This window comes from Pelodiscus sinensis, chromosome 17 (genome assembly GCF_052426305.1).
Source record: "Pelodiscus sinensis isolate ZL-2025 chromosome 17, ASM5242630v1, whole genome shotgun sequence".
Taxonomy (NCBI): Eukaryota; Metazoa; Chordata; order Testudines; family Trionychidae; genus Pelodiscus; species Pelodiscus sinensis.
Window position 1 is genome coordinate 11,605,462 of NC_143068.1, and position 25,426 is coordinate 11,630,887.

At 44.1% G+C, this 25,426-nt stretch overlaps 1 protein-coding gene and 1 long non-coding RNA gene across 4 annotated transcripts in view; one reads left to right on the forward strand and one right to left on the reverse strand.

Annotated features, from left to right (window-relative positions):
- Nucleotides 1-200: 200 nt before the first annotated feature.
- LOC112546291 (uncharacterized) lies at nucleotides 201-3,373 on the reverse strand. Its single transcript, XR_012896492.2, has 3 exons — nucleotides 3,257-3,373; nucleotides 2,300-2,428; nucleotides 201-1,162 (listed from the first exon to the last, which is right to left on the reverse strand). It is a non-coding gene; the product is annotated as an uncharacterized LOC112546291 (long non-coding RNA).
- The window catches only part of TAF4 (TATA-box binding protein associated factor 4), a 73,038-nt gene continuing 49,318 nt past the window's right edge, over nucleotides 1,707-25,426 (forward strand). For 2 of the 3 annotated variants that reach the window (XM_006126163.5, XM_025186158.3), the window contains exons 1-2: nucleotides 3,488-3,832; nucleotides 5,829-6,926. In XM_006126163.5, coding sequence (XP_006126225.3) covers nucleotides 3,514-3,832; nucleotides 5,829-6,926 — 1,417 coding nt within the window. In that variant the 5' untranslated portion in view covers nucleotides 3,488-3,513. Of the gene's footprint in view, nucleotides 1,934-3,487; nucleotides 3,833-5,828; nucleotides 6,927-25,426 lie in introns of those variants that run through there. The other variant, XM_075901105.2, reaches the window with a different exon arrangement.

Genomic DNA, 25,426 nt, shown 5'->3' on the forward strand with positions numbered 1-25,426 from the left:
TACCTAATGAGCTGCCATTTTTGCAGAAGAGACTCTTGCACCAGAAGGAGCTGTCTACACTGCCCCTTCTTGCACAAGAAAAACCATCTTGCACAATGCCATTGCACCATTTTCAGGAATAACAGTATTGTGCAAGAGGGTTTTTCTTGTGCAAGGGGTAGTGTAGACAGCTCCTTCTGGCACAAGAGCCTCTTCTGCAAAGTGTCAGCTCATTAGGTATGCAAATATGGCTCAGCAATATTCCATGCAGCCTCATTTGCTTATTTCTCACACAAGAAGCTGCAAGTGTAGACATAGCCAGAGCATAGAAAACTGTCTGCTGCTGGTGCATATGTATTCTCTCTGCTCTAGATGCACAGAGACAGTAGAGTGCTGTGCTGGAGGGCACAAGAGACCTTTTTAAATTTTGGCCTAAGCAAGGGGGATGTGGGGCATCATTTGAGCTCCCCATCTAAGGTGCCAAAATGTTCTGGGCCAGCCCTGATAAATACCTTAAAGTCATCATCAGCAGAAGAATGTAGAGTCCTGCTAACTCTTCATGCCCTTAAGATGTCATCTGCTCCTCCCTAGTTGCTGCCTGCCCATAATACTGCCAATTAGTGATTCCATCACTCCCTCTTGCTGTTTTAATTCTGCCTTTACTTAACCTCTTCTCCCTTAACCCCCATTCTCCCTTCCATTGTTCACTTTCACTCTTTTCCATTATGTCCTCAATCTGAGGCTCTGCTGTTCCCAGCTAGGGAAAGGGGAAGAAAGAATAGCTTTTGGCTACCTTTGCTGCTCTAAGTCTTTGGAACCATCCTGGCAGCACCTGTAAACTACCCTCTATCCCACTTCAGGGATGTACTTGGACCTCTACTCAAGATTTCCTGTGTCTTTTTAGTTAACTGAATTGGAAATTATTAATGCTTGTAATGAGGGAGGTATGCCTACCTACAGCAGCAGCAGAAGGTGCCATTGGCTGGTAGAAGAGGCACTTAAAGGAAAGCTCTGGCCACATCATTACTGGAATTGAGCAACAAGCCCTCAGATAACACTTATTTTTAGGACACAACATTTGTTCTGTTCAATATTGATATGGATTAGAAATAGATCTTGGGAGATTTGTGAAGAAAGAGGTCCTTTCTTTACTCCTTTCAAGGTGACGTTATAGGTTATATCACTGAAAACAAGGATAGAAAAATATATTATTCATTATAAAGGCTAATTGACATGTTTGTCCAGGGGAATTCAGACATAGGGATTAATATATTGCAATGTCTGAAGCGACTCAAACATTCTCTGTAAGATATTAGAATGCTAATAGGGGTGCTTTGGAGGGAAGAATAAAAACCACAGCATGGAGAGATCTATCTATGAATGGGGCAAAATTGGCATCTCTTATTTTGGAAGACTTTATAACCATAAAGCAATGTATTCGTAGGAATCCAATACCTCTTAAGGAAAGTATTAGCTGCAAACGTGTTGAGGAGCAAGGCAATTTTCTAATGTCTTCCCTTCACATGAATTTGGATAGCTGACTTTACCACTTTATAGACTGACCAGCTGACTTTTAGGGTGGGGCATTTGTGACTAAAATACACAAGGTTTTCTGTACTATTTTCCTTCTTACAACTCAACATTGCTTGAAAGACTCAATGTAACTGAAGTGATGGTTACATGGATTAGAACAGATGTAGAATGCAGGAACTAAAGATCTACTATACTTATTAGGGTAATACTTTGTCTCTAGTCTAGTTGAAGTAAAGAAGCTTTGGAGGAAATGAATCACTCTGGGCTGCAAAAATGGAGACTTGTCAGTGACACTCATTAGGACCTGAAGGGCCACACACTGCTAAGTGATAACAAGCTACACAGGATCTTAGTCTGCTCCTACTGCAACAAACATTTCAACATTAAGTGCTAGCCAGCTCAAGTGACCAACAAAACAGAGGTAAGGTAAACTTATAATTTTAGATTTATAATGTTTAAACAAGTGGTTACAGCCTTAACTTGCCTACTGTAGACCTTTACTTAGTGGTAGCATAAGAGTCACTGTACACTGCAGAAGAAATTTTCTTGCAATTAATGTTATTCTAGACTTTGAAGGTAGTGCTTAGTAAATAGTTTCACTATTAAAGGACAGGCTGCATTTTTACCATACCTGAACTTCCTTTCTTAAGATGATACATAATGTTCAAGTTCAATTTCTATCTAGAATCTGTGTAAGATTAGTGATCAAGAAGCAGATTACTTGTATTGCTAAAGACTACTGTCTCCTCTAAGCACCTTTGGGTTTACAAACTAAATGGGTACTAACCTCTGTAGTACTGTTCAAAATGGAATTTAAGAAGAATGCATTTCTCTGGCGGTGATTTTGAATACAACAGTCCATTCTCTGTTCAACTGTAGCTGCTCTGGACTCAACGCTTTAATTTCCTCTGAAAGGCTGAAGTCGTGGACAAGATGTTTAGCAGTAGATATTCGGCTAAAATCTCCTCCCTCCTTCCATCCCGCCTTTCTGTTAAGCTTTCATTTCAGCTCAGCCACCTCCCATTTTTTTTTCCAGGACTTTACTCCAAGCACCCCAATCCCCTCCCCCTTGTATACGCATTCACCGCGCTCATTTATTATAGCCTGTCGGGTGGCAGGGCCTGCCCACCCCCAGACCGCTGAGTCAGTTTCCTAAATTCACGTTCAGGGAAGCTCGACAGCACCTTGCCGTGCACACAGATTAGTGGCGCCTTCCCCTCCCGGATCTTCCCCCTGCAGCCTCCTTCGCTCTGTCCCAGGGAGCTCCCGCAGCCGCTCTGCGCGAGCCGAGGAAGGCGTTTGAAGTCCCCGCGGAGCAGCGGCACTCACTGCCCGCGGGCCACCGGACACGGCGGGGGGAGGGTGGCTGCTTGTGTGGGGCGCCGGGCACAGCCCCGCCAGCCGGCTCCTCGCCCTGCAGCTCGCTTTCCAACCCGGGAGACGAGGCTGCCCGGCCGGGGGCTCAGCCCCCTCCCGAGGCTGGGCGTGGGGCCTGCGGCCGCGTCCCCCCCCCTTCCCGGTGGATCAGTTACACGCAGTTGGCACAGGTGTGGGGCGCCCTTCAGACTCGCTCTGGCGACACGGGCCAGACGCAGCGAGCAGCAGGGAGACATGCAGCCATCTTGAGCGCAGGCGGACAAAGAGCCGCCCGCCCCCGCCCGCGCACCCCTCGTCTCGCCCCGCGGCACGAACCAGCCTCATCGCCCTGCCCTCCCCCCGTCCAGCCGCCGTCCCCCCCCAACACCTTCAGCCCCCGCTGCTCCTGCAGCTTCGCGTCCGGGCCGCCGCCGCCCGACTCCCAACTAAACCTTCGCAGCCATTTGCCCGGGCTTTTATAGGCGGCTGGCGGCCAATCACCAGCCAGCGGAATCCCTCTCCGGCCGGTGATGTGAGCCGGCTTCCGTGCGCCTGCGCTGTGAGAGGGCAGCGTGTGTGGGGGGGCGGGAGGGAGGAGTGGAAGGGGGAGGAGGGAGCAGCTCACAGGAACCCTCCAAAAAAAAGATGGCGGCGGGCTCGGATCTGCTGGATGAGGTTTTCCTGAACACGGAGGTGGATGAGAAGGTGGTGAGCGACCTGGTGGGCTCCCTCGAGTCCCAGCTGGCGGCCTCCGGCCATCACCACCAGCACCACAAGGCGCAGGAGCCCCTCAGGACCGCTGGGGGGCTGCTGGGGAACCATGTTGTGAGCAGCAGTAGCAGCAGCAGCAGCCCTAGCCCTAGCCCTGGAGGAGTAGTAGTAGGAGGCAATGCTAATGTCCAAACAGAGAGCAGCAGCAGCAGCAGCAAGATGGGACTCAGTGCCCCAGAGATCACAAAAGCAGGTAACCTGGGCCGGGGTGGGGGGCTCTCTGGGAAAGGGGCCTCCCCTCCCCCCACTCCCAAGCTCTGACTGCCTCCCTCCCTTACTGCTTTCCCCCCTTTTCCCTCTCTCCTCCTCCTTGTTGTTGTGGCAAGAGCTGGAGTGCAAGGGGCGGTATAAATCATATTGGGGAGATACCCCCCCATACACCAGGCCCTTTAGTATATGTCTGACTGTGCCCCTCTTCCTCCTCGTTCCTGGGGTGTAGAGGAGGTGTTTCTTGCTATATAGGGGTACTGCACCCCCTTAAGAGAGCCATAAACAAGACACTGATGGGTTATCAGTCCCTTTTCTTTTTCTCCTGTTGTTGCTGGAGGGTAAACGGGTGCTATTAATCAGAGGAGTCAAGGAGGGGAACTAATGGGGGCAAACTACCCCTCTGATAATGATTTTTCCCTCAGTTTGTCTGAATATTCCTCTGCCTTCCCTGTTGCTGGTGTATGTTGATTGGTTTTATTGGGGGGGATTCCCCATTAATAGGGCCTTCCAATTTCTGTTTGGGTGCTCCTTCCCTTCCCCCTTCTCTGTTGCTGAAGTGCAAAGGGGTGTTATTAATCATGACACCCATTTCCTGTATAGGAGGAAGTGAGGAGGGATTTCAAGGGGAAGAAGCCCCTAAAATGCCTCCCCCCTCACATCTGTCTGGGTATTCCCCATAACCCCTCTTGTATTAGGAGTTTGGAGGGGGTATTCAACACATTTCATTCCTCGTTCTCCCTCAAGGGGGTGTCATGGCAACATAAGGTCCTTGGATGGGGGGGACGGGACGACTGAGGGCACAATCCCTATCCTCCTCAGATGGGCTTCTCCATATGTTACCTGTGAATGTTTTCTGCTTGATGGAGGAGCTTTGTTTTAAGAGGATGATGTTAATCACAATATTAAGTCTCACTTTATGAGAGTGGGTGGGAGGTTGTTTTTAGGAAAGAGAAAAATATTCTTATCTGCCCAGTATCTATCTGTTTTATGTCCCCCCTACTATTTTCTGCTTCTTGTTGCTGAAATGTAAGAGGATGCTTATATTAATAATAGCAGATCTGTAATGAGGATTTTGCAGGAGGGTCCTCTTAGCTATTGAGACACACACATTATAAGGGTTATCTGTGACAGCTCCCTTCTCATGTCTCTCTCCTTAATTCAGGACCTGGACTGCCAAGTCTGGTGTTAATTGTGATACCAGACCTCATTAAAATGGGATGAGGAGGTCTTAGAGTAGGAGGGCACATTGTAGTGTCCTCAGTGCCTGAGTCTGTTTTCTCCCCATATTTGTCTTTGATTGTGGGAGCTTGAGGAGCAGAATTACAACAGCACAGGCCCTGGTGTGAACAAAGTCCTCTTTTGGCAACTTTTTCTTTGTCACACTGACAGTTTTCATCCCCTATTTTTTACATTATTGTACTAGTTTAACTGCATGGAACTACTAGGTTCCTCTACAGGACATGAAAGAATTGGGGGGTAAAGTGTGCAAAGTGTAGAGGGCACAGGGAAGACTTTTTTTCCCCTCCCCCCGCATCTTTTAAAACATTTTTTCTCTAAATTCATTAACTGGAATGTAAAGGAAGTTGTTAAATGTAATGTCAGGCCCTGAAATGTGGGAGAGAAGAAAGTTTAGGATAAAGATGTATCCCAGCTCTTTTATTGTCCAGATCTGTCCTGTTGTATGTCTGTCTGTCCTCTTTTTCTTGTTATAGTTGGTTCAAGGGGTGGCTATATCTAATATCACTGCTGCCAGGTGTGAATATGGGGCATAGAAGGGCTTCATGGTAACCTCTCTACCCAGAAAAAGATAATTTGTATTTTCAGCCCATTTTTTTTTCTTGTCTCATTCCAGACAGTATGGAGGACGTGGGGGCGAGGGGGTAAAGAAGAATTGGGAGGGTGGAGAAACACACTCCCTCTACCTTTTGTTTTCACCTCCTGCACATTCTCTCCATTGAACCTTCTTCTTGTTGTTTCAGGGGCTGGAGGAGTGCAAGGGGGTGTTATTAATCATAACACCAGGTCCCAGAGTTCAGCTCTGGATGGAGCCACTACAACCAGCACCACCACTGCTGCAGCAGCAGGAGGAGGCGGATCTGAAGCTGCTGCTGCTCCAGGGACCCTCAGTCAGGGCAAATCTGTGGTTATCAGTACAATGGCAACTGCCTTATCCACCAGGAATGGCAAAATTGGGACCACAACGGTGCAGACTTTGAATGGGAGTAATGTGGTGATGAACTCTCACCATTCGGGAAGTGCTTCTTTCTCTGGGACTCCTGCAACTGCTAATCCTGCTGCTGCACCTACTGTTGCCCCTCTAGTTAACAATGGACCTGGATCTGTGGGGAAAGGAAATACAGTTAATGCTGTTTTGCCTTCAGCTTCTAACACTGTCATCCAGACTTCTTTCCTCAGCACCGCTGTGTCCTCCACCTCATCCCCATCCCCCACAGTAATCTCTTCACAGCCGTCACCAAGCATTGTAGGTGCGGGGCCTACTGTAGCACTGGTGAGACCACCAATTCACACAGCAGGACCCACGGTTGCTGCAGCTGCTGCAGCCACTCAGAATGGGAGCAATACTGTGATCAATTCAGCCATCAGTGTGGGTGTAGGGAGTTTTCCTGCTGTTGCTGCAGTCACTGTGGGCTCTGGAGTTTCCCTCCAAACACCACTTGTGAACAGTCAACCTGGTTCCAGTGTGCCAGCAGCACCCACTACACAGGTCATCAAATCAGAGTCTCCTAAAACTATAGTGCATGCAGTATCCCAGCAGCAGACACTAGTTGCTAGTGGCCAGCCCAGTACTACAGGGGGTAACATGATAATTGGGCAAACTATGCAAGCTGGGCTCTCCAATGTGGCTCCCAATCCTGGAGGGATACCTCCAGCAGCTCCTGGTACCCCTACAGGAATGGCTAAGGGCACTACCAGTACAGTGGCACAAAGTTTGCCAAGGACTCCAACAGCAACTACAAGTGGTATCAGAGCAACTTTGACTCCTACAGTTTTAGCACCACGTCTGCCTCAGGCACCTCAGAATCCAACTAATATTCAGAACTTTCAATTACCACCAGGTAAGTAAATACTAGAGATTTTTATTTTGTGACTGTATGTGTTGTTGAGAGGACGATGAATGATTCATATATCTAGATTTGTAAATCATGGGGAAGCTCTTGTTCTCAGATATCACTAGGTTTTGAACAGTGGCATGGAATGTCACGATTTTTATGCTGTTTCAGGTGACAAGGGCATGTTGACACAGAACTATTTTAGAAACCTTACTGTTGTTTAGATCTTCCTTTTTACTAAATTGCAAGTGTGAACAAAGTTGCGAACCAACAAAATGTGATATAAAGCACCTTGCTGTTTTATTTTTATAGAATACATTTTGACTTTAAAGCAGTTTTCTCAGTAATTCATATAATCTAGCATGCTGCTCTTTTCCCTGTCCCTGCGTGCCCTCAGTATCCCACAAAGAGCATTGCTTGATATTGGAGCAGCAGGTACAGCATAAGGAAAGAAGCTGCTTTCTTTTACCATAAATACATTAAAATAACATGAAATCAGAGTTATGCTCTCTGTTTTGGAGCTCACGATGATGATCTTTTATCACTGGACCTTCAGTACAAAAGCAATCTTATTCTGTCCTTACCTCACCCTGTTGTGTATATGGTTGCAGCTCCTGTAGTAGCTAACATGGAACCAAGCCCTACATCATTATGGAGTGAGTTAAAGGCCAAAAGAAAAAAAAAATCTTTCTATTCAGAGAACTGGTCTATGCTCTGTCAAATATCCTTGATTTTTTTTTGTCGTTTTTGCTAGATGATATTACTATACAAAGAACAGCCAATTAAATTTTATTACTACCTAATGAAATCAATGGTGTGCATATGCAATTCATTTCAATAGGTCTTAAAGTAGTAAAAATGAGATCTGTTGAAACTACTACCCTGCCTTAGATTGATGCACTTCTCATATAAGATATCAGCAACCATATTATCTTACTGTACACTATATTTCTGTATAATACTCTATTTATATAGTATGTGACACTGCTTGGTTCAGTGAAGTCTGTCAGACATTCTGTATATTTAAATCACAATGGGGATATAACATCCCACATTTTTATTGCATAGAAAGATATTGCCTGGCAAGAATAATGCCTATGTTGATGTTTCAAAATTAGTTTTATGTTTCTCAAAGTCTTAATCTTGAAATCCCTGTTTGTTTGGGTTTTTTAAATACGGCGTCTGTTTTGTTTTTAAATTGAAAATGCATCCTACTTTTCAAGATTTTAAGATGTTATCTCTTGCTGCAATATTAATCAAATTGCCCTTATGGGTTACAGGTGATGTTAGTAAAAATTTAGATATCTAGCTCCATAGTGGGGTATGGCAATACTGCATAATATAACTAGTTGTGGAAGGTCCCTATTTTGACATGATCAGCAGTTTCTAATAAAAATGTCAGTGGTTTAAAAGCATTTTATCAACTTACTAAAATGTGTCCCATTTACCAACAAGGGCCACAATCTTTATGGCTTTAGTACGCATAAACTATTCCTCTGCATGGTCCAAGTGAAATCAAAGTAGGGCTTTGTAGGCTCTAACTTTTTAATTTTTAGGATTAAGTCCTTTGAAGTTAACTTGGCATAAAAGATGTAAAACTTTGTTCTGTCACTCTATAGAGCATGCATTTTAAAATAGAAAACTTGTACATTTGCACTAGAAACTTAGCAGTTGTAAATTGGTTTTGATTTTGATATTTTTTTAAATGGTTGCGATATTAGACTGTATTGGGAGTGAAGCAATGATTTTTAGGTGACACATTTTCAACAGAGCTCAGCTCCCACTTAAGCACTTAAATTAAATGGCCAAATTTTCAGTAGAGGTTAGACTTCAGCAGCTTCTATTGAGGACAGTGAGAGCTGCTGGATGGAGCTGTTCTGAAAATCTGGTCTCAGTTATAGGTGCTGAGTACTTCAGAAAATCTAGCCCTAGATATATAGGATTCTTCCTCAATAAACACTTACAAATGCCATTAACTTAAATGGTGTTTACGTATGTTTGAGGGTAGAATTGATTCCTATACAAAAACATAATTGAATTTCAAAGTACAACATAGTTGATCAGATTTTCAAAGGAAGTTTTACCCATCTCTGAAGTTGCACCTGTAAAGTTTGTACATCCAAATGTGTGTGCAGAAAACCTGAAATTAACCTAGGCAAACAATATTAGCACATAAAAATGGGAGAGCTGTATGCTATACAGTTTGCTCATGCAAATCCAAGGTGCTTATTCATGAAATAACTAGAAAACAAAAGATGCATGCTCAAAAAAATAGTCTGCACAGAGTAACAACAATTTAACATTCACTTCTGCAAATTTGCCTACTTTGTAGCAGAGTGGCTCTCAACCTTACCAGAATACTGTTCTCTATGCCTTTCAGGAGTCTAATTTGTCTTGTGTATGCCCAAGCTTCACCTCAGTTAAAAACTACTTCCTTACAAAGTCAGACACAAAAAAAAAGACAAGAGTGTCACATCATACTATTACTGAAAAATTGCTTGCTTTCTAATTGATTTTATAATTATACAGTAAAATAGAATATAAATATTGTACTTACATTTCAATGCGTGCTAGATAGAGCAGTATAAATAAGTTATATGAAATTTTTACTCATGTCAGTAGTGCTTTTATATAGGCTAGTGTAAAACTAGGCAAATAGCAAGATGAGTTGCTGTACCCCCTGGAAGATGTCTGCATACTCCCTGAAGTGTGCGTACTCCCGGTTGAGAGCCACTGATGTAGCATATGTTCTGTATTTTCCAAAGAAAAATAAACTAGTTGTTTTATTTTCAGTCCTTACTACCAAATGTCCAATTACTGTTCCACATAAATGACACTAAATATAAAATGTGAATATTTTTATTAATCTGGGCCTTCACAAAAAGATTATTTTTAAAAGTGCTTGAAGTGGTCTGCCTTTACCTTTTTAAAAAACAGTTTAGTTCATTTACATTAGGGATGTTACTGGCCAGTTGGCTAACTTAACCAAGAAGCAGTCGCTTATCAGCTGACAGTCCTGGTTAACTGCAACACTCCTTTCCCCCCACTGTGTGCTTGGCATTTTAAACTTGCACGGGCAGGGTGGCTTAGTCCCAACCCACCGGTCCGCATGTTAAATGAAAAGCACACAGGAGAGCCACCTGCCACCCTGTGCTGCTTGACAGAGAGGCAGCAGCGTGGGGTGGCAGGGGGGAGCCAGTCCATGCAGGGAGCTGGTTTAAAAGCTGCATGCTACCCCACGCTGCTGCCTTTCTATCAGAGGCAACGGTGTAGGGCGGCAACAGCCCCTGTCCACAACAGGTCTGCGCTCGCCACAGACAGAGTCTGTTCTCCATGGGATGCCGTACCAACCTCTGTCCTCAGAGAGATTGGGCTCCCTGCAAATAGGGACTGCTACCCACCTTGTGCTGCTTCCTCTGTATCAGAGGATAGCAGGCAGGAGCTGGTCTGTGAAGGGAACCAGTTTAAAAGAATGAGTGTGCTTTTAAGCCAGCTCCCACCAGCACTGACTTCTGCCCCCTTGCCTCTGATAGAGCAGAGCTGGCTCCCCACATGTATCAGCTCCCACCTTCCAGCCCTTACCCTCCGTGCTGCTGCTTCTGATGGGGGAGAGGCAGGCAGGCGGATCTGGTGCTTGTGGGGAGCCAGCTCTTCTTCCCCCTCATTCCCTGATAGAGGCATGGGGGCAGGGGAAGGGGGAGGGGGAATGCATGGAGTAGACAGGATTAACAGATAAGCTCAGGATTCATTTTTATGTTTTTCTAAATTCTTGGGAGGGTGGGAGAAGTGTGTCTGTGTATGTCAGCAGTATATCTGCACTTGGTCTTTTCTTCAGAAGCCCAAATTTGGAACCTGTAGCTTGAACATTTGGAGGAGTGCTATACTATTCCAAAAATTGCCTAAAAGACCATCTTTTTGGCTTAAACAGAGATGTTGAAAATACTCTTGAATTGACTTTAGTAAGAAGGATCCTGTCAAATATGTAACCGGTTTATTTAAAGATGACTTATTTTGTTTCATAGTGCATTTTATGAAATTATATTAGACTTTTAACTACTGGTTGAATCTCTGTAGTCCTGTACCCTCAGGACCTGCCCGGTGCCGAACCAGAGAATTTGCAGAAGCACGGGAGGTCAATATTATGTAGCAGCATTACCAACACTTGCACTGCTTATTGGGCTCTTAGAAGACATTTAGGGTACATTGGCGCTAAATAACAGCACAGAACATCGAGAGCTTGGAGTGGAGGCTGTAAACAAACTTTATGGGACCATGGGAATCTTGGCCACACTCATGATAAGTGGACATCTGGCTAACTAAAATCATGCTGGACCACAAATATTGCTGGACCAGAAAGGGCCAGACTAGAGAGGTTCAACCTGTACTTGCATTGTTCTGAAACAGTGTGAGGAAATCTTTTATACACTAATTTGGGAATAGCTGGGACAGTTGATATTGAAACATCACAGTTGGCAGTTTTAGATACACAGAAAAGTATCTTAGTTGCTCATGTAACCGATGTAACAGAAATTGGGAAGTAGACCAGAACTATTGCAGCATACCTGAGAGTGTGAATAAGGACCAGAAGTCATAATTGGCATGTGCTGCAAATGTTTTTAATGACTTAGGCACTTGAATACATTTAATTTTCTCCCCCCAAAAAAGTTAGTTTTTAGACAAGCAAAGTAATGGTTTCATTTGCAGTGGTATACAACATTTTTTTTTCAAAACTGGTCACAACTGAAATCTACAATCTACTTTAACAGTATTATCTTCCTTGAGAATTTATCCAAAACCAGTTTCTCTGATTTCAGGTATATCATGCTGATATTCTGTACTGCTATTTTCTTACAAAAAGTCATTACAATTAAATGCCTTAGCTTACATCTGCGCTATGAGGTAGAGGTGTGTTTCCCAGCTCATACACATGTACTTGGAGTAGCTCAATGACCTCTAACACTGGTGTATAAAGTAAGGTGTAGCTGTGGTATCATGAGCAGTACCAGCAGTGGCACAGTTTAGGCATGCTGAGTGTATACTAGGAATGTTAAATATTGGTTAATTGAATAGTCAAGTAACCTCATGAATTCTTATCAGTTAGTTGACTTTTCTATAGTCCCCGAGCCTGGGGCCAGCAGCCAGTGCACTCTGGCCTCACTCCTGAGGAGCCCTCTGCCACTCCGCACTGCTGCATCTGGGATGTAATAGTTTAGTGGATTAACCGATAAGCACAAGCTTATAGGTTCATTTTATAGACTACACACATTTCCCTCCCTGCCCCTGCCAGTGGCAGAGAGTGGGGTGAGAAGCAGGAGCTGGTCCGTGAGAGGAGCCAGTTTAAAAACCAGCTCTCTTTGCAGACGGGCTGCCTGTCGCCCAGTGCTGCTGCCTCTGGCAAAGAAGCAGCAGCATAGGGTGTCAGCAGCGCCTCTCTAGGGAATATCTGAGCTCCCGGACCCAGCGTGAGACAGGACAGAATTGGACTGCCTGCCCAGCTTCTAATACAGTTTAAATGCAGAGCCGCAGCAGAGTAGGTCCCAGACCCATCGCAAGCCCAAAGTGAGCCAGGCTGCTGACCAGCCTACTAAAAAATTTCCTGGCGGGGGCAGGGAAGGAAATGTGTGTAGTCTATAACATTAACCAATAAGCTTTTGCTTATCGGTTAATCGACTACACTATTACACCCCTAGTGTATACACACAGGGCTTGGATGGTTTGAACACATCATAGCTAAGCCATACTCCTGCTGCCCATGCTAACATGGCTACACCACTACTTATACTTGAGCTAGCATTAGTGTGTCTGTGACCTGGGGCATAGCTTCTACTGTGGGTGTAGCCTAAGAAGCCTGCTAAAAGGAATGCAGCATAGTGGAGGGGGGCAAGTACTACATGCAAATATTGAATTAAAACAGAGAGGTGGTAGATCTGCCCAGTTGACCCTTCCCTTGCTTTGCAAAAGTGAAATATAGAAACTCCACTTTTTTTTTTTGAGTGAGTTTTAGTACCTATGAAATTGCTGAAGACTAAAGGTCCTCCTTGCCCACAGAATTGTATTGCAGAAATGTAATGACAGTTAAAGCTTCCCTCCACACCAATGTGCTGGGATCACCTCTTTGATAGGGGAAGGGTAGATCATTCCTTGTGCCCATTTAATCTACTGCACTTTTGTCAGAGACTGCCAACAAATATATCACTAGTCATAAGACCATAACATGAGAATGGCCATACTGGGTCGGACAAAAGGTCTGTCTAGTTCAGTATCCTGTCTTCTGACAGTGGCCAATGCCAGGTACCCCAGAGGGAATGAACAGCAGAGGGAATCATTAGGTGATTCATTCCCTATTGCCCATTCCCAGCTTTTGATGAACAAAGGCTAGGGACACCATTCCTGCCCAATAGTCACCTATCCTCCATGGATTTATCTAGTTCTAGGTGAAAATGACCAATGTTAATTTGACACTGTTCTTGCTATAGGTGCCATTCTATTCACTAAAGTGATAGTAGGGATGTTAAATTGAGATCAATTAACTAATCAAATAGTCAATGAGAGTCCCATTGTCTATTCAATTTGTCTATAAGGGTGCCTTTGCCTTTGAACAGTAGCAAGAGCCCTGCGTGCCTCAGCCTTTGAAATGTACAAGAGTCCCAGCGGATCTCTTGTACATTTCAGGACCAGCAGGGGAGTCCCTAGCGGGGCTCTTGCACATTTCAAAAGCAGAAGCCTGGCAGGAAGTGCAGAGCCATCCAGGGACTCTCCCAGAGGGACTCCCCCACTGGTCCTGCACTCCCTTTGGCACCTGAGCCTTTGAAATATACAAGAACCCTGGCTGGGCTCTTGTACATTTCAAAAGGAAGCCCCACAGGGAGCTCGGGGCCAGTGGAGGAGTCCCTCGCTGGCCCCGTGCTCCCTCTGGAGCTTCTGCTTTTGAAATGTATGAGAGTCCTTATTGTACATTTCAAAGGCTCAGGGACTCAGTTTCAGTGTCGCTGTGGCTCTTGTACATTTCAAAGGCAGAATCACAACAGAAGCGGCACAAGGGGAGACTGCTTCAGTCCCTGCTTGTGCCATTGCCTCTACTTCCCCTGGCCCTTGCAGAGATGATGCTGGGGTACCAGGTTTAAAGCTGGCTCCCCCCAGCACCTGCTCCTGCTCTCTCTCTCCCTCTCGCCCACCCCCACCTTGCTGCTTCTATCAGAGAGGCAGCAAGGTGGGGGGAAGCAACTGGTCACATCACTAGTCGACTATCTGATAAGCTTCTGCTTATCGGATAATTGACTAATCTTTTACATGCCTAAGCAATATAATCAGCCTTGAGAATTTAACAAACTGCAACTTGTTTTGGTAGCACTATTGATGGCAGTGGAAGCATAGGAACTATATCTGTACACTGAACAGGACAACGTTATCTACTATATATTTGAGAGAGTTTGCTGTCTGTGTGCCTGTCTGTTCAAGAGCTCCTCCTAAACAATAAGAGCTGGGTCACCAAATTCAGTATACAGCTTTTTCTTATTAAAGGTTTGGTAGTACCAGGAGAATGGGATGTGCCTAGAATGAGATTGCTTCTCATAAAAACATATAGAAAAGAGACAGAATCACCAGGCAGAGGCAGGTGAAAGGGGTTGATTGGGGGCTCCCGTTTCCCCTCTCGTCTGGGACTGTCCCAGTTCTGAGCCTCCCTCTTTCTCCCTCACCCCGCCCCCCCAGTGTCCTTTAGCCAAGGTAGCAGGACTTAAGCTCCCACTTCATATGGGGACATTGCTAGCTGTTCCCTTTCTTTAGGGAGTGAAAGGAAAGTGCGCAGTGTGCTGCATTCCTCACTCTGGTTGGGGGCCGCATGGGGCAGACAAACCTGAACCTACCCCAGCGGGACAACATGCACCCCTTCCCTGCTGTGCTGCTAGAGCTTCAGCGGCCATGGAGAGGCACTTCTCACCTGTCCCCAAGTTGCTGTGATGAGAGAGGATGGGGATAGTCTTCTCTCCCTGGGGCAGCCTACATACTTAACCCCTCATCTTCAGCCCCACCCCAGAGCAATGACTTAGATGAGACATGTACACTTTCATTTTATATAAAAAAAAATAATTAAGGACCTGAGCAATGTTGGGTAAATTTTCTAGTACATGAAGGCCCAAAGTTAGATTTTGGTCCCAATCCTGCAAGTAGTTTGTCTGTGTGATTGTACTCAGATATAGGGATATTAGCATGTCATTGAATAGTTGTGTAACCCCATCAAATTTTACATGACTATTAGGTAGTCCTTGGGGATGGGGCTGTATGGAGAGCTGGCTTAAAAGCCAGGTCCTCATGTGTATCAGCTCCCCCTCCCCTTGCTGCCTCTGATACAGCAGTGGAATGCATGTTGTGGACAGAATTAACTGATAAGCCTAGGTTTATTGGTTATTCGTGTTGTCATCTACATGTTGACATCCCTACTCAGATGAATGGTCTCACTGATGATTTCAGTAAATAACTATATCTACTAATGATTTTATAGGATTGGCATCCTAGACTAGCAAGCATAATTTAAGTTTCTGTGAATGTGAATACACATATGAACTTGCTGACTTTTAGATGAAAAGGTACACACAAAGTACCTGAGGGAAGAATGCTAAATATTGGAATGTATCTCCAATTCTAATTTCAACCAGCTTGTGAGCAAGTCCAAATGTTCACTTCTGCTTTTAGCTTTTGTGTACTACACTTCAGTTTACCAGGGTTATGCCTGCTAGCTGTTAGCAGGCCATGTTTTGTGTATCTAACAAGCAAGGATAATAGCAGCTTATCATAGTACTTTTCACTTTCAAAGCATATTACAAATGTTAATCCTCTCAGAACCCATGTGTGATTGGTAAGTAAGTAGTATTAACTTGAATGCTGGGGAAACTGAGGGAGAAAAGTTGTGACTTTTCCATGGACGGGGGGTGGGGAGGGAGAGGAGAGGGGAAGGGAGGTGTCATTTGTCAAAGCAAAAATTAAAATTTGGAAGTCCTGTCCTCGGACCCCTGGATCTGTTTCCAAAAGAGAAAATTATGGATTCCCTCTATTCAACATTTAAAAGAGTTGCAAGAAAACTGCTCAAATTACATATCAGCAAAATTTACATTCTTCTTGATTTAATTCTGTGAAGCTATCCGATATACCATATATATTGCAAGACTAAGGGAGGAAAATTATTTTTTTCAAATTTGTTAAATTGAAAAATTTACCTTATTATGACAGTCTTAAATTTTGTCCCAGAAGAACTTAAGGTTGAGAGGGCGATTTTTTTTTTTAAAGCAACATATGATGCAGGACAAAATATTGTTTTACACTTCTAGTAACCAGCCTTTATATGGTGTGTGACTGATAGTTCAAAACTAACTTGTGGAAGCATTTAGGTATCTTGAACTGTATATAATACAGTTCCATTTTAGAGTAGTTATGGAAAAACGCATATTCATGCCAGTCTTCATAACACACTAGGATTCTTTTTTTAAAAAAAGCATGGTTAACTTTAATTGAAGTTTGATGTTTTGGGGATTACTTATCCCTTTTGGTTTAAAGGCCATGCAGCTACCTATGATCAAGACAGTTGCCCAAGAGCTCTGAATATTGATTAGAGTTGTTCTCCGCACCACTGCTAGTACAGGAACTGTCCAACAGTGTTTGGTTTAATGGGTCACCATAATTTTCTATTTCCATCAATCTAAGTGGGCCACTGTTGAAAGGCACTCAAACTCTTTTGGCCTGGGAACCAAAATTTTGGATGCTGATCTCAGCTTGAGTCCACAACTTAGCTAAAATAGAATAGAATACTGTAGTTAATCTGGAAATAGAAAATGTAAATATGATCTCTTCATATTAATCAGAAAAATGTGTTGGTCAACCAACATTATGTTAAGACAAATCAATTACTGCAAAATGCCCTTGAGATTGCTATCATCCATTGAATATTTTGCCTTTTACTTGTTTCTTTTCTGCTTTTGATGGGAACAAAAAGCTGGAAATACACTAATTTTTGGCCTTGATTTAGGAAAGCAGTTGAGCATGTGTCGAAGTGTATAAATGAGCATGCGTTTCTGAAATTGGGCTTTAAAGAGCTGCTTAAATGGGACTTTGTGGAGGTATCACATTTTGTTCTCATTACATAAATCGATGATAGTAATATTTTATTTCAGTAAATAAAAATTTAAAGGCATTTTCTTGGTTGCATGAGGTATAGAATTACTTTCAAATAAAGACCAAGAATGCCTTATACTACTTTAAAATACTTTAATATGAAGGGGTTGGTTTAAAATATTTTTGACCATCTTACTCACCTGTGCTCAGACTCAGTCATGGGTGGATGAGCTTATCTCCCTTTGCCTATGCTTGAATTTGATCAATATTGTTTGATACTGAGACAGTCAGTTACAAAGTTATTTGGCAGTCCTACTAATTAGTTATTTTGTTCTTGAAAAAATTGCTGAAAAACTATCATAGAAAGAGTTGGTTGCTTGATAAGAATATTAGCTCTGTTTTTGTATTACTGCTGACCTTGATGGAAGAAATATCCTTTGACAGTCTTTAAGTCAGCTGAAACACTTGACATTATCAAATAAGATTCTGTGATGTCATGGATCAACCTGTTGCCATACAGTTTCACTTGTGCAAAGTAGGGATGTAAGCGACTAGTCGGCTCTCCGATAAGCAAATGCTTATTGGATAGTTAACTAGTGACTTGACTAGTCCACCCCTCCCCCTCCTGCCTTCATCAGAGAGAAGCAGTGGGAGGGAGGCGCAGGATCCAGTGCTGGGAGGAGCTGGCTTAAAAGCTGGTTTTCCCCCCCCCCAGCACCATCTCCATGGGGAGAAGGGGCAGGGGCGCAGTGAGGATCTTGGACTGCTTCTGCCTTGGAAACGTAGCAGGCTCTTGCTACATTTCAAAAGCAGAAGTGCTGTGGGGAACCTGGGGTGAGCTGGGGACTGAAGCAGTCCCCCACTGGCCCTGCACTCCTGCTTCAGTCCCCCGCTAGCCATGCTCCCTGCAGTGCTTCCTCCTTTGAAATGTAGCAGTTGCTGGCAGGGCTCTTGCTACATTTCAAAGGCAGAGGCGCTCTTATCAACTTTTTGAATAGTTGATGTAATTTGCATTGACTCTTTGATTAGTTGATTGATTTAAATTTCACATCCTTAGTGCAAAGTCGTTTATGCACTCAGGACCTGAATCAGCATTGGTGAAATGAGGATCCAGCTGAAATCTCCTCCCTTCTGAATGTTTTCCTTCCCTTCCCTAGTTTTTTTTTTTAAGTGTGTATAATCAGATACTGAACCTTTAGAGGACGGGTTGAACCTGTCTAGTGCAGCGTTCTGTGGTCCGGCAACATTCGTGGTCTAGCATGATTTTAGTTAGCTGAATGTCCACTTATCATAGGTGTGGCCAAGTTTCCCACAGTCTCATAAAGTTTGTTTACAGCAGTGGGCTGAGACAGAGATTCAGGAAGCAGGCTCTGGCTGGGTACCGTTGACCTGACATGGCATCTGGCTGGTGGAGCAGTGGAGCTAAGGCAGGCTTACTCCTGCCCTGGCCCTGCACCGCTCTGGAAAGCGCTGGCATATACAACAATGGATTCATGGCGCCTTGAGCTGCCCCTCCTCTACACGCACTGATTCCCCAGCTTCTACTGGCCACAGTTCTCTGTTATTGTTCAATGGGAACTGCAATTACCATAGAGATAATTACTCCAGCCATGACAGGTTAGGTATTTTAGAATTCACCACTCAAAGTATTAAATTTAAGCTTGAGAGAAATGAAAATTATGAAATGCACAGACCAGTCAAAAACCAAAAATAACACACTTTGCAAGCAGTTAAATAAGTAACAACAACACATGTATGCGTTGTGTTGGGAGATGAGAGTGAAGGACAGTGTGCATTTGTGAGAATGACAGACACACAGGCTATGCCTACACTGTGGAGCTATTTCGGGTTTCTGAAAGTATCCTGAAATAGCTATTCCGCATCTTTTGAGCAAGCTCTTTATTTTGAAATATAACAGGCTCACTATTCCGATGTCACTGTAAACCTCATTCCATGAGGAGTAAGGGACATTTTGGGATAGCTCTCTTTCGAAATTAACTCTAAATAAGCTACACAATTTGATTTATGTAAATTGTGTAGCTTATTTCGAGCTCTGGGTGCAGTGTAGATGCACCCAAAGTGTGAGAGTGACCAAGATTTGCATTGCCAATCTCCCTCCATCCCCTTCTCTCTGTGTGGAGATAGGGTAAAGTAGTAGGGGGAGGAGGGACACCCTGACATCAGCGCCCCTTGCCTTTCTCCCTCCCACACTCTACACAGTAAGCAGGAGGCTCCCAGGGAGGCAACTCCAAGGCAGAGGGCAGGAGCAGCATGACAGTGGGTAGAAGGGCAGCTGAAGTGTCAGCGCTTGATAGCTTCCTGGTCAAACCAGTCAGGATCGCCTGTCAGAGGCTCCAAGATCTGCCAGTAGAGCCTTATCTACTGGATGGTGACCACTGGTTTACAGCCACCGGTCTTGTCTCTGTGTGTTTTGTGCTGTTTCTTAGCGCTAACTTACCCCTAAATGTCTTCTAAGAGCCCAGTAAGTAGTGGAAGTGTTGGTAATGCTGCTAGACGATATTAACCTCCTGTCATATTGTAAGTTCTTTGCTTTGGTACCAGTCAGGTCCTGAGGGTGCTGGACTAAAGAAGTTCAACCTGTACTAATGCTTTATGTGATATGCACACTGGTTTAAATTGTTTTTTAAACCGATTGAGATCTTGACTAAATACCAAAAGTTGTACTTTATACCAGTACGGTTACTAGTACTCCCTAGTAGGAAAGTAATGGTGTAGTTGATTAACCAATAAGCAAAAGCTTATAGATTAATGCTGTAGACTACATGCATTTCCCCCTTCCCTCTTGCCAGTACATTTTTTTTAGAAGGCTGGATAGCAGCCCAGCTCAGTTCTGGCTCATGCCAGGTCTTGGACCTACCCCCACACTGTGGCTCTGCATTTAAAGTGTATTAGGAGCAAGGTGGGCAGGCAGCCTGGCTTAGTTACAGCTTGTGCTGGATCTGAGAACTCAGCCCCACTCCCTGTATCAGAGGCAGCAGTGTGGTGAGACAGGCAGCTGGTCCACAAAGGGGAGCTGGTTTTTAAACTGGCTCCCCTTATGGACCAGCTCCTGCCTGGCACTCCGCACTGCTGCCTCTGATAGAGGGGCAGCATTGCAGAGTGGCAGGGGGTTCCTTGGAAGTGGGGCTGGAGCACACTGGCTGCCGGCCCCACACCTGTGGACCATAGAAAAGTCGAGTAACCAATAAGAATTCATGAGGTTAATTGACTATTCAATTAACCAATATTTCATATCTCTGCTCCCTATTGTGGGGCATGATAAATTTAATTCCTACTAAGGACACGAGACAGAACTACAGGTAGTCCCCGAGTTACGCGGATCCGACTTACGTCGGATCCGCAGTTACGAATGGGGATTTTCTCGCCCCGGAGGACTCAAGCGGCGGGACTCCTGGTCCTGCTGCCCGCCTCCTCCGGGGCGAGAAAAGCTGCTCCCCGTCTCCCTGGTCTGCTGCGGGAGCCAGCAGACCAGGGAGACGGGGAACAAAGCGGCGGAGGACCTGGGGCCGGACCCGCGGCCGCTTCCAGACCAGGGAGATGCTGAGCAAAGCCGCGCAGGACCCAGCCCGACCCGCGGCGCTTCCAGCTGATCTGGAAGCGGCCGTGGGTCCGGCCCCAGGTCCAGATCAGCTGGAAGCGCCGCGGTCCGGCCCGGGTCCTCCGCCGCTTTGCTTCGCATCTCCCTGGTCTGCTGGGGGGGGATGCAGCTAGTGCCCCCACCCCCGGCAGACCAGGGAGATGTGGAGCAAAGCCCGGGGCCTGTGGTAGAGCAGGTGGGGCGCTGCCGGTTGGTCCTGCAGCACCGCTCCTTGGCGCTACTGGACCAACCCGGCAGCACCCCAGCTGCTCAGCCCCAGGAGTCCTGATTCAGCCGCTGCTGATCAGTTTCAGCAGTGGCTGAATCAGGACGCCTGGGGCAGAGCAGCTGGGGTGCTGCTGGGTTGGTCCAGCAGCGCCGAGGAGCGGCCGCGCTACTGGACCAACCCAGCAGCACCCGAGCTGCTCTACCCCAGGCGTCCCCAAGTTAGCCGCTGCTGAAACTGACCAGCGGCTGACTACAGGAAGCCCGAGGCAGAGTTGCTCTGCCCCAGGCTTCCTGGAATCAGCTGCTGATCAGTTTCAGCAGCAGCTGACTTGGGGACGCCTGGGGTTCTTCAGTTGAATCTGTATGTAAGTCGGAACTGGTGTCCAGTTCCAGGGGCTGAATCTGGACGCCAGTTCCGACTTACATACAGATTCAACTTAAGAACAAACCTACAGTCCCTATCTTGTACGTAACCTGGGAACTGCCTGTATTGTAATATACTTTGTATGGTATAGCTACATCCACAGTAGTGATTGTACCAAAATAATTATTATTGTTTCCAAACCGTACACTTAATCATGCTCTTTGTATGAGTATGAAAACTGTGCAAACCAGGATTTAGCAAAATTAGCACAAAATGCAATGTTGACATGCATATTCTGGTTAAGGCTTAAATTGTTCTGAAATAAGTTTAATTTGAGTTATTAACATTCAAATTTAAAGGGTTTTTCCTTTTTTATTCATAACTTATTGCTTTTTGATCATCTTGGGCAAATGATTTTTTGTTTTGCTTTCTGATAAGCTGGCACTAGTATAGTGCTGCAAAGGGCTAATGCTGCAGGGAAGTGTTTAAAGTTCTTCTGGACAGAGACGGTCTTTGCTCTTTGTGCAGACCCTAGCACAGTGAGACTTGGATCCTGATTTGGGCCTTCATGTAGTTCTGAAGTACAAATGAATCCAAGCAAATAACCAGATGTGGAAAATTGTCAGTAATATTGACCTTTTTTTCCAATAAAAAGAAACAAATGTACATTTTGAACCTCATCTACATGGCAGTCTCCATTTAACTTTGCAGGGTTGGGTCTTCACAAAATATTTGAGAAACATTTTCCAGCGATACATTGTACCTAATGGAAAACAAGCTCTCTTGAATTTGTACTATGTAAGAAGTTTTTGTCATTTTAAAACCGTCATGCTTTCCATAGAGTTCTTATGGATCCACATACAGTACATTCTTCTAGTAAGTGCTGTCTATATAACATTTAAATATTATTGAACTAATACATTCCCTTGTGAGTTGCTGAATATTTAACCCATAGCATCTGTTTATTGTATAGAATGAAAGGTGTGTTAGGTACTTTAAAGACAGCTCAAAAGTATTATCCTTCTCCCACGGGGCTATGTTTCCTAAATGGTAGGACCTGATCTACCAGCAAGTCACAGAAAGATTCTAGGTGCGTTGCCATGTGCAAGGCTGGGTTACCCTATCACTGGGCCTTGGGGAAACGTATACTTCTCCGGACTTGGTGCAGAGGTGAGTCCCAGAAAGGAGATGGAAGGGGAGGTCAGAGAACAAACTCACCCCACATGTGGCTGGGCCCAGCTGTCCACTTGCAGTATTGAGTCCTGTGGCAGAGACTTGCAGCACCGGTCAGTTTTAGCCTTGCTGTCCCTTCATCAGATAAAGGGGAGGCTGGGCCAAGCCTGAGTGGTAGTGTGACCTCATATGCCCAGTTATCACATCGAAGTGGCAAACCAGAGCCAGTCCCATGGTACAGAAGCCGACAATGTGGGGTGGACTACCTCTCTGCCCGTGTCCCTCCGTGGAAGTATTTCTTTTATGCTGTGCAGGGTCTAGGGTGGTTGTTCCTGGGATGAAAGGTGCTCATATGTAATGGTGGGTTGCAAAAAACAAAAAAAAAAGAAGAAAATGCAGTTGGTGAGTCACCTTAGTAAACTGTTTGGGAATCACACGAATAGGGCATGCTACATAAATATCTATGTAGAAAGAAAGGCAAGGTGATGGAGCAGCAATGTATAACTTTTGAAAAGTAACTATTAATAACCAAGTGTATATATTTCTCTGAAGGAAATCTAAGACCTGTAAACGTCTTAGAGGAATTGTATTTTCAGGGAAGACTAGAAAGAAATGAGGGTGGGATGTGATACACCTGGTCAGGGAGAGGGTTTTAGCCTAGCCATAAGGAGCATCATAGAAGAAATTGTAGTAACAAAAGCGAGAGTAAAATATAAAGAGGGTGATTAGTAGAGTGTTATAGGGGGAGGGGAAACGACAAAGTGATTAGAAATGAAGCCAGAGGAAGGAGATAAATTGTGCAGCATATCATAGAAAAGTACAAGGGGCTCAATTTGGGTGCAGTGGTGGTTACTTTCTAATAAAGATATACATTGACACATGCAGAAGTACTAGCACAGAAAACCAAAAGGGCTCCTTTCCATGCCATTTGTATATTTCAAGTATTTTGTCTTGTCCCTCTGTTCCTAGTATACCAGCTACTTCTCTTTGCCCATAGTCACTTTTAAACAAGAGAAAGTGGTAATAGTCATTACCCAACATTGTTCCCTTGTTAAATATAGCTTCAAACCATTTTTAAGCTTTCTTCACTGAAGATTTGTTAGAATTAGAAGCATATTTATAGATGTGTAGAGAAAATTTTACTCTTTGGTGTAGAGATTTTATTTTTATTTTGCTGTTTTAATTCTATTTGAAAGAGAGATGGTTCTGAGTAATGCTGCTCTTACGCCAAATACCTGTAGCATCATGTCTGTGTTACAGCTGAACTTTGCTTCTAATCTGCAGAGGTCCTGTCAGTCTCTCTTGTATCTGAACATCTAGGAGCCAGATATTGCTGTACAAAATATGAAATTCTGTGCCTACCTAGGGAACTTCGGGGTTGTTGGGGGGCGGGAGAGAGGAGGGGTGAGAGGAATATCCTACTGATGAACCACTGGTTCAGCTATATAGTTAAATGGTATGCTAGTAAAAGTGCCACAAGTTACAGGAATCTTGTCTGTGTTACGCCTTCTGCCATTGCTGCAGATTTAGTAGCACTGGCAGAAATTTTTCCTAAAAATCTAATGAAGCAATGGCCTTAACATGGAATGAAATCTAGCTGGTTTTCAAAATGATACAATTTAATATATTAAAAAATTGGAGGTCCATTTATGGGTTTAGTTCTTCCTTCCTCACAAAAAATTAGATTCATATACCACTGAACCATATTCCCTCATGCAATTCTTTTGAAATTAATGGAGTTACACTAGGGATAAATTTAATCTGCTTTGTTTATTGATATCAAAATTATTGAAGTAAAAATTGGTTTACCTCTTGATAGAAATTTGCCTTCTAAGTTCTTTCCTCCTTCGACTTTGTTAACATACAACTGGGCTTTGTTAAGCATGAATGTGTTACAGAAAAACCTACTCTGAATTTCAGACTAAAACCAAACATGCATCAGTTTTTTTTTTTTTTTTTTATAGCTTGACAGAAAGGTATGTGTTGGTTTGGCTCTTCACACACAGATGTGGAAGCATATTAACACCTTTCCAGGTAACATAGCTTTCTAAAGAGGTGTTAACATAGTTTCAATTCTGACTGTATTTAGGGAATTTTTTATTTCATTATTTAGTTTTCTGAAGCTACCAACACTGCTCCCACATTAGAAAGAAAGACTTTTCCAATGAGTCCACCATCAAGTGTTGTCATCATCATTTGGTACTTTAATATTGTCATTTGCTTTAACTGATAATTAAAATATTTTCATAAGTGGTACATACTCAATTAACCTATTGAAGTGGTAAGCAATATAGTAATGTAAGCTCTATGGATGCAATGAAGTTCTTATGTAGGGGTTAGTGAGAAAAAGCTTTTGACATGAAATTAGACTACTTTTACAGATTGAGCAATTAGTAAAAAGAAACTTATTAAAATTACTTTTGCTTTATACCAACTTGCCTGTAACTAGAGAAAAATTTGACCGTGAATTAATATAGTTGGGGCCCTAGATAATTCTGTGGCCATGGAACTACAAATTATCACAGAAGTTATCCTAATGCCACAGAATTGTGTTCTAGAATCTCAGCTTTCATTTTTAAAGAGTTGTGTTTATAGCTTTCACAGTTGTGAAACCTAAATGGTGCAGACCGGTGTGGCCGTATCTTCCACAGCACCTGAAGCAGTAGTTTGGAGGGATGTGAATTGCCCCTTGATTTCAGTCAGTCAGCTTCTAGTTTGCCATGGATTTTACCATTTTGCTGTAACTGGACACCTGACACACTGTCTTTGTATATCTTTTTCTGTGCCACTACCCTTCTGGCACCAGCTTGCGGCTTCCTTTTGCATTGAAGTTAGGTTCTAGTGCATGCATTGTTCTATGCTATCAGGCAGAAAGGGATTGAGATATACTGGGTTGGTTACATGGAAAATAGCTCTTATTAGTTAAAGCTCATGGAGCTGGAGAGATGAGCTGCAGAAGTCAGCTATGAGTTCCCTTATTCCCTGGCACAGTCTGGAGACCAGGAGTGAGCCGGACTGTTCAGAGGGCATAATGGAAAA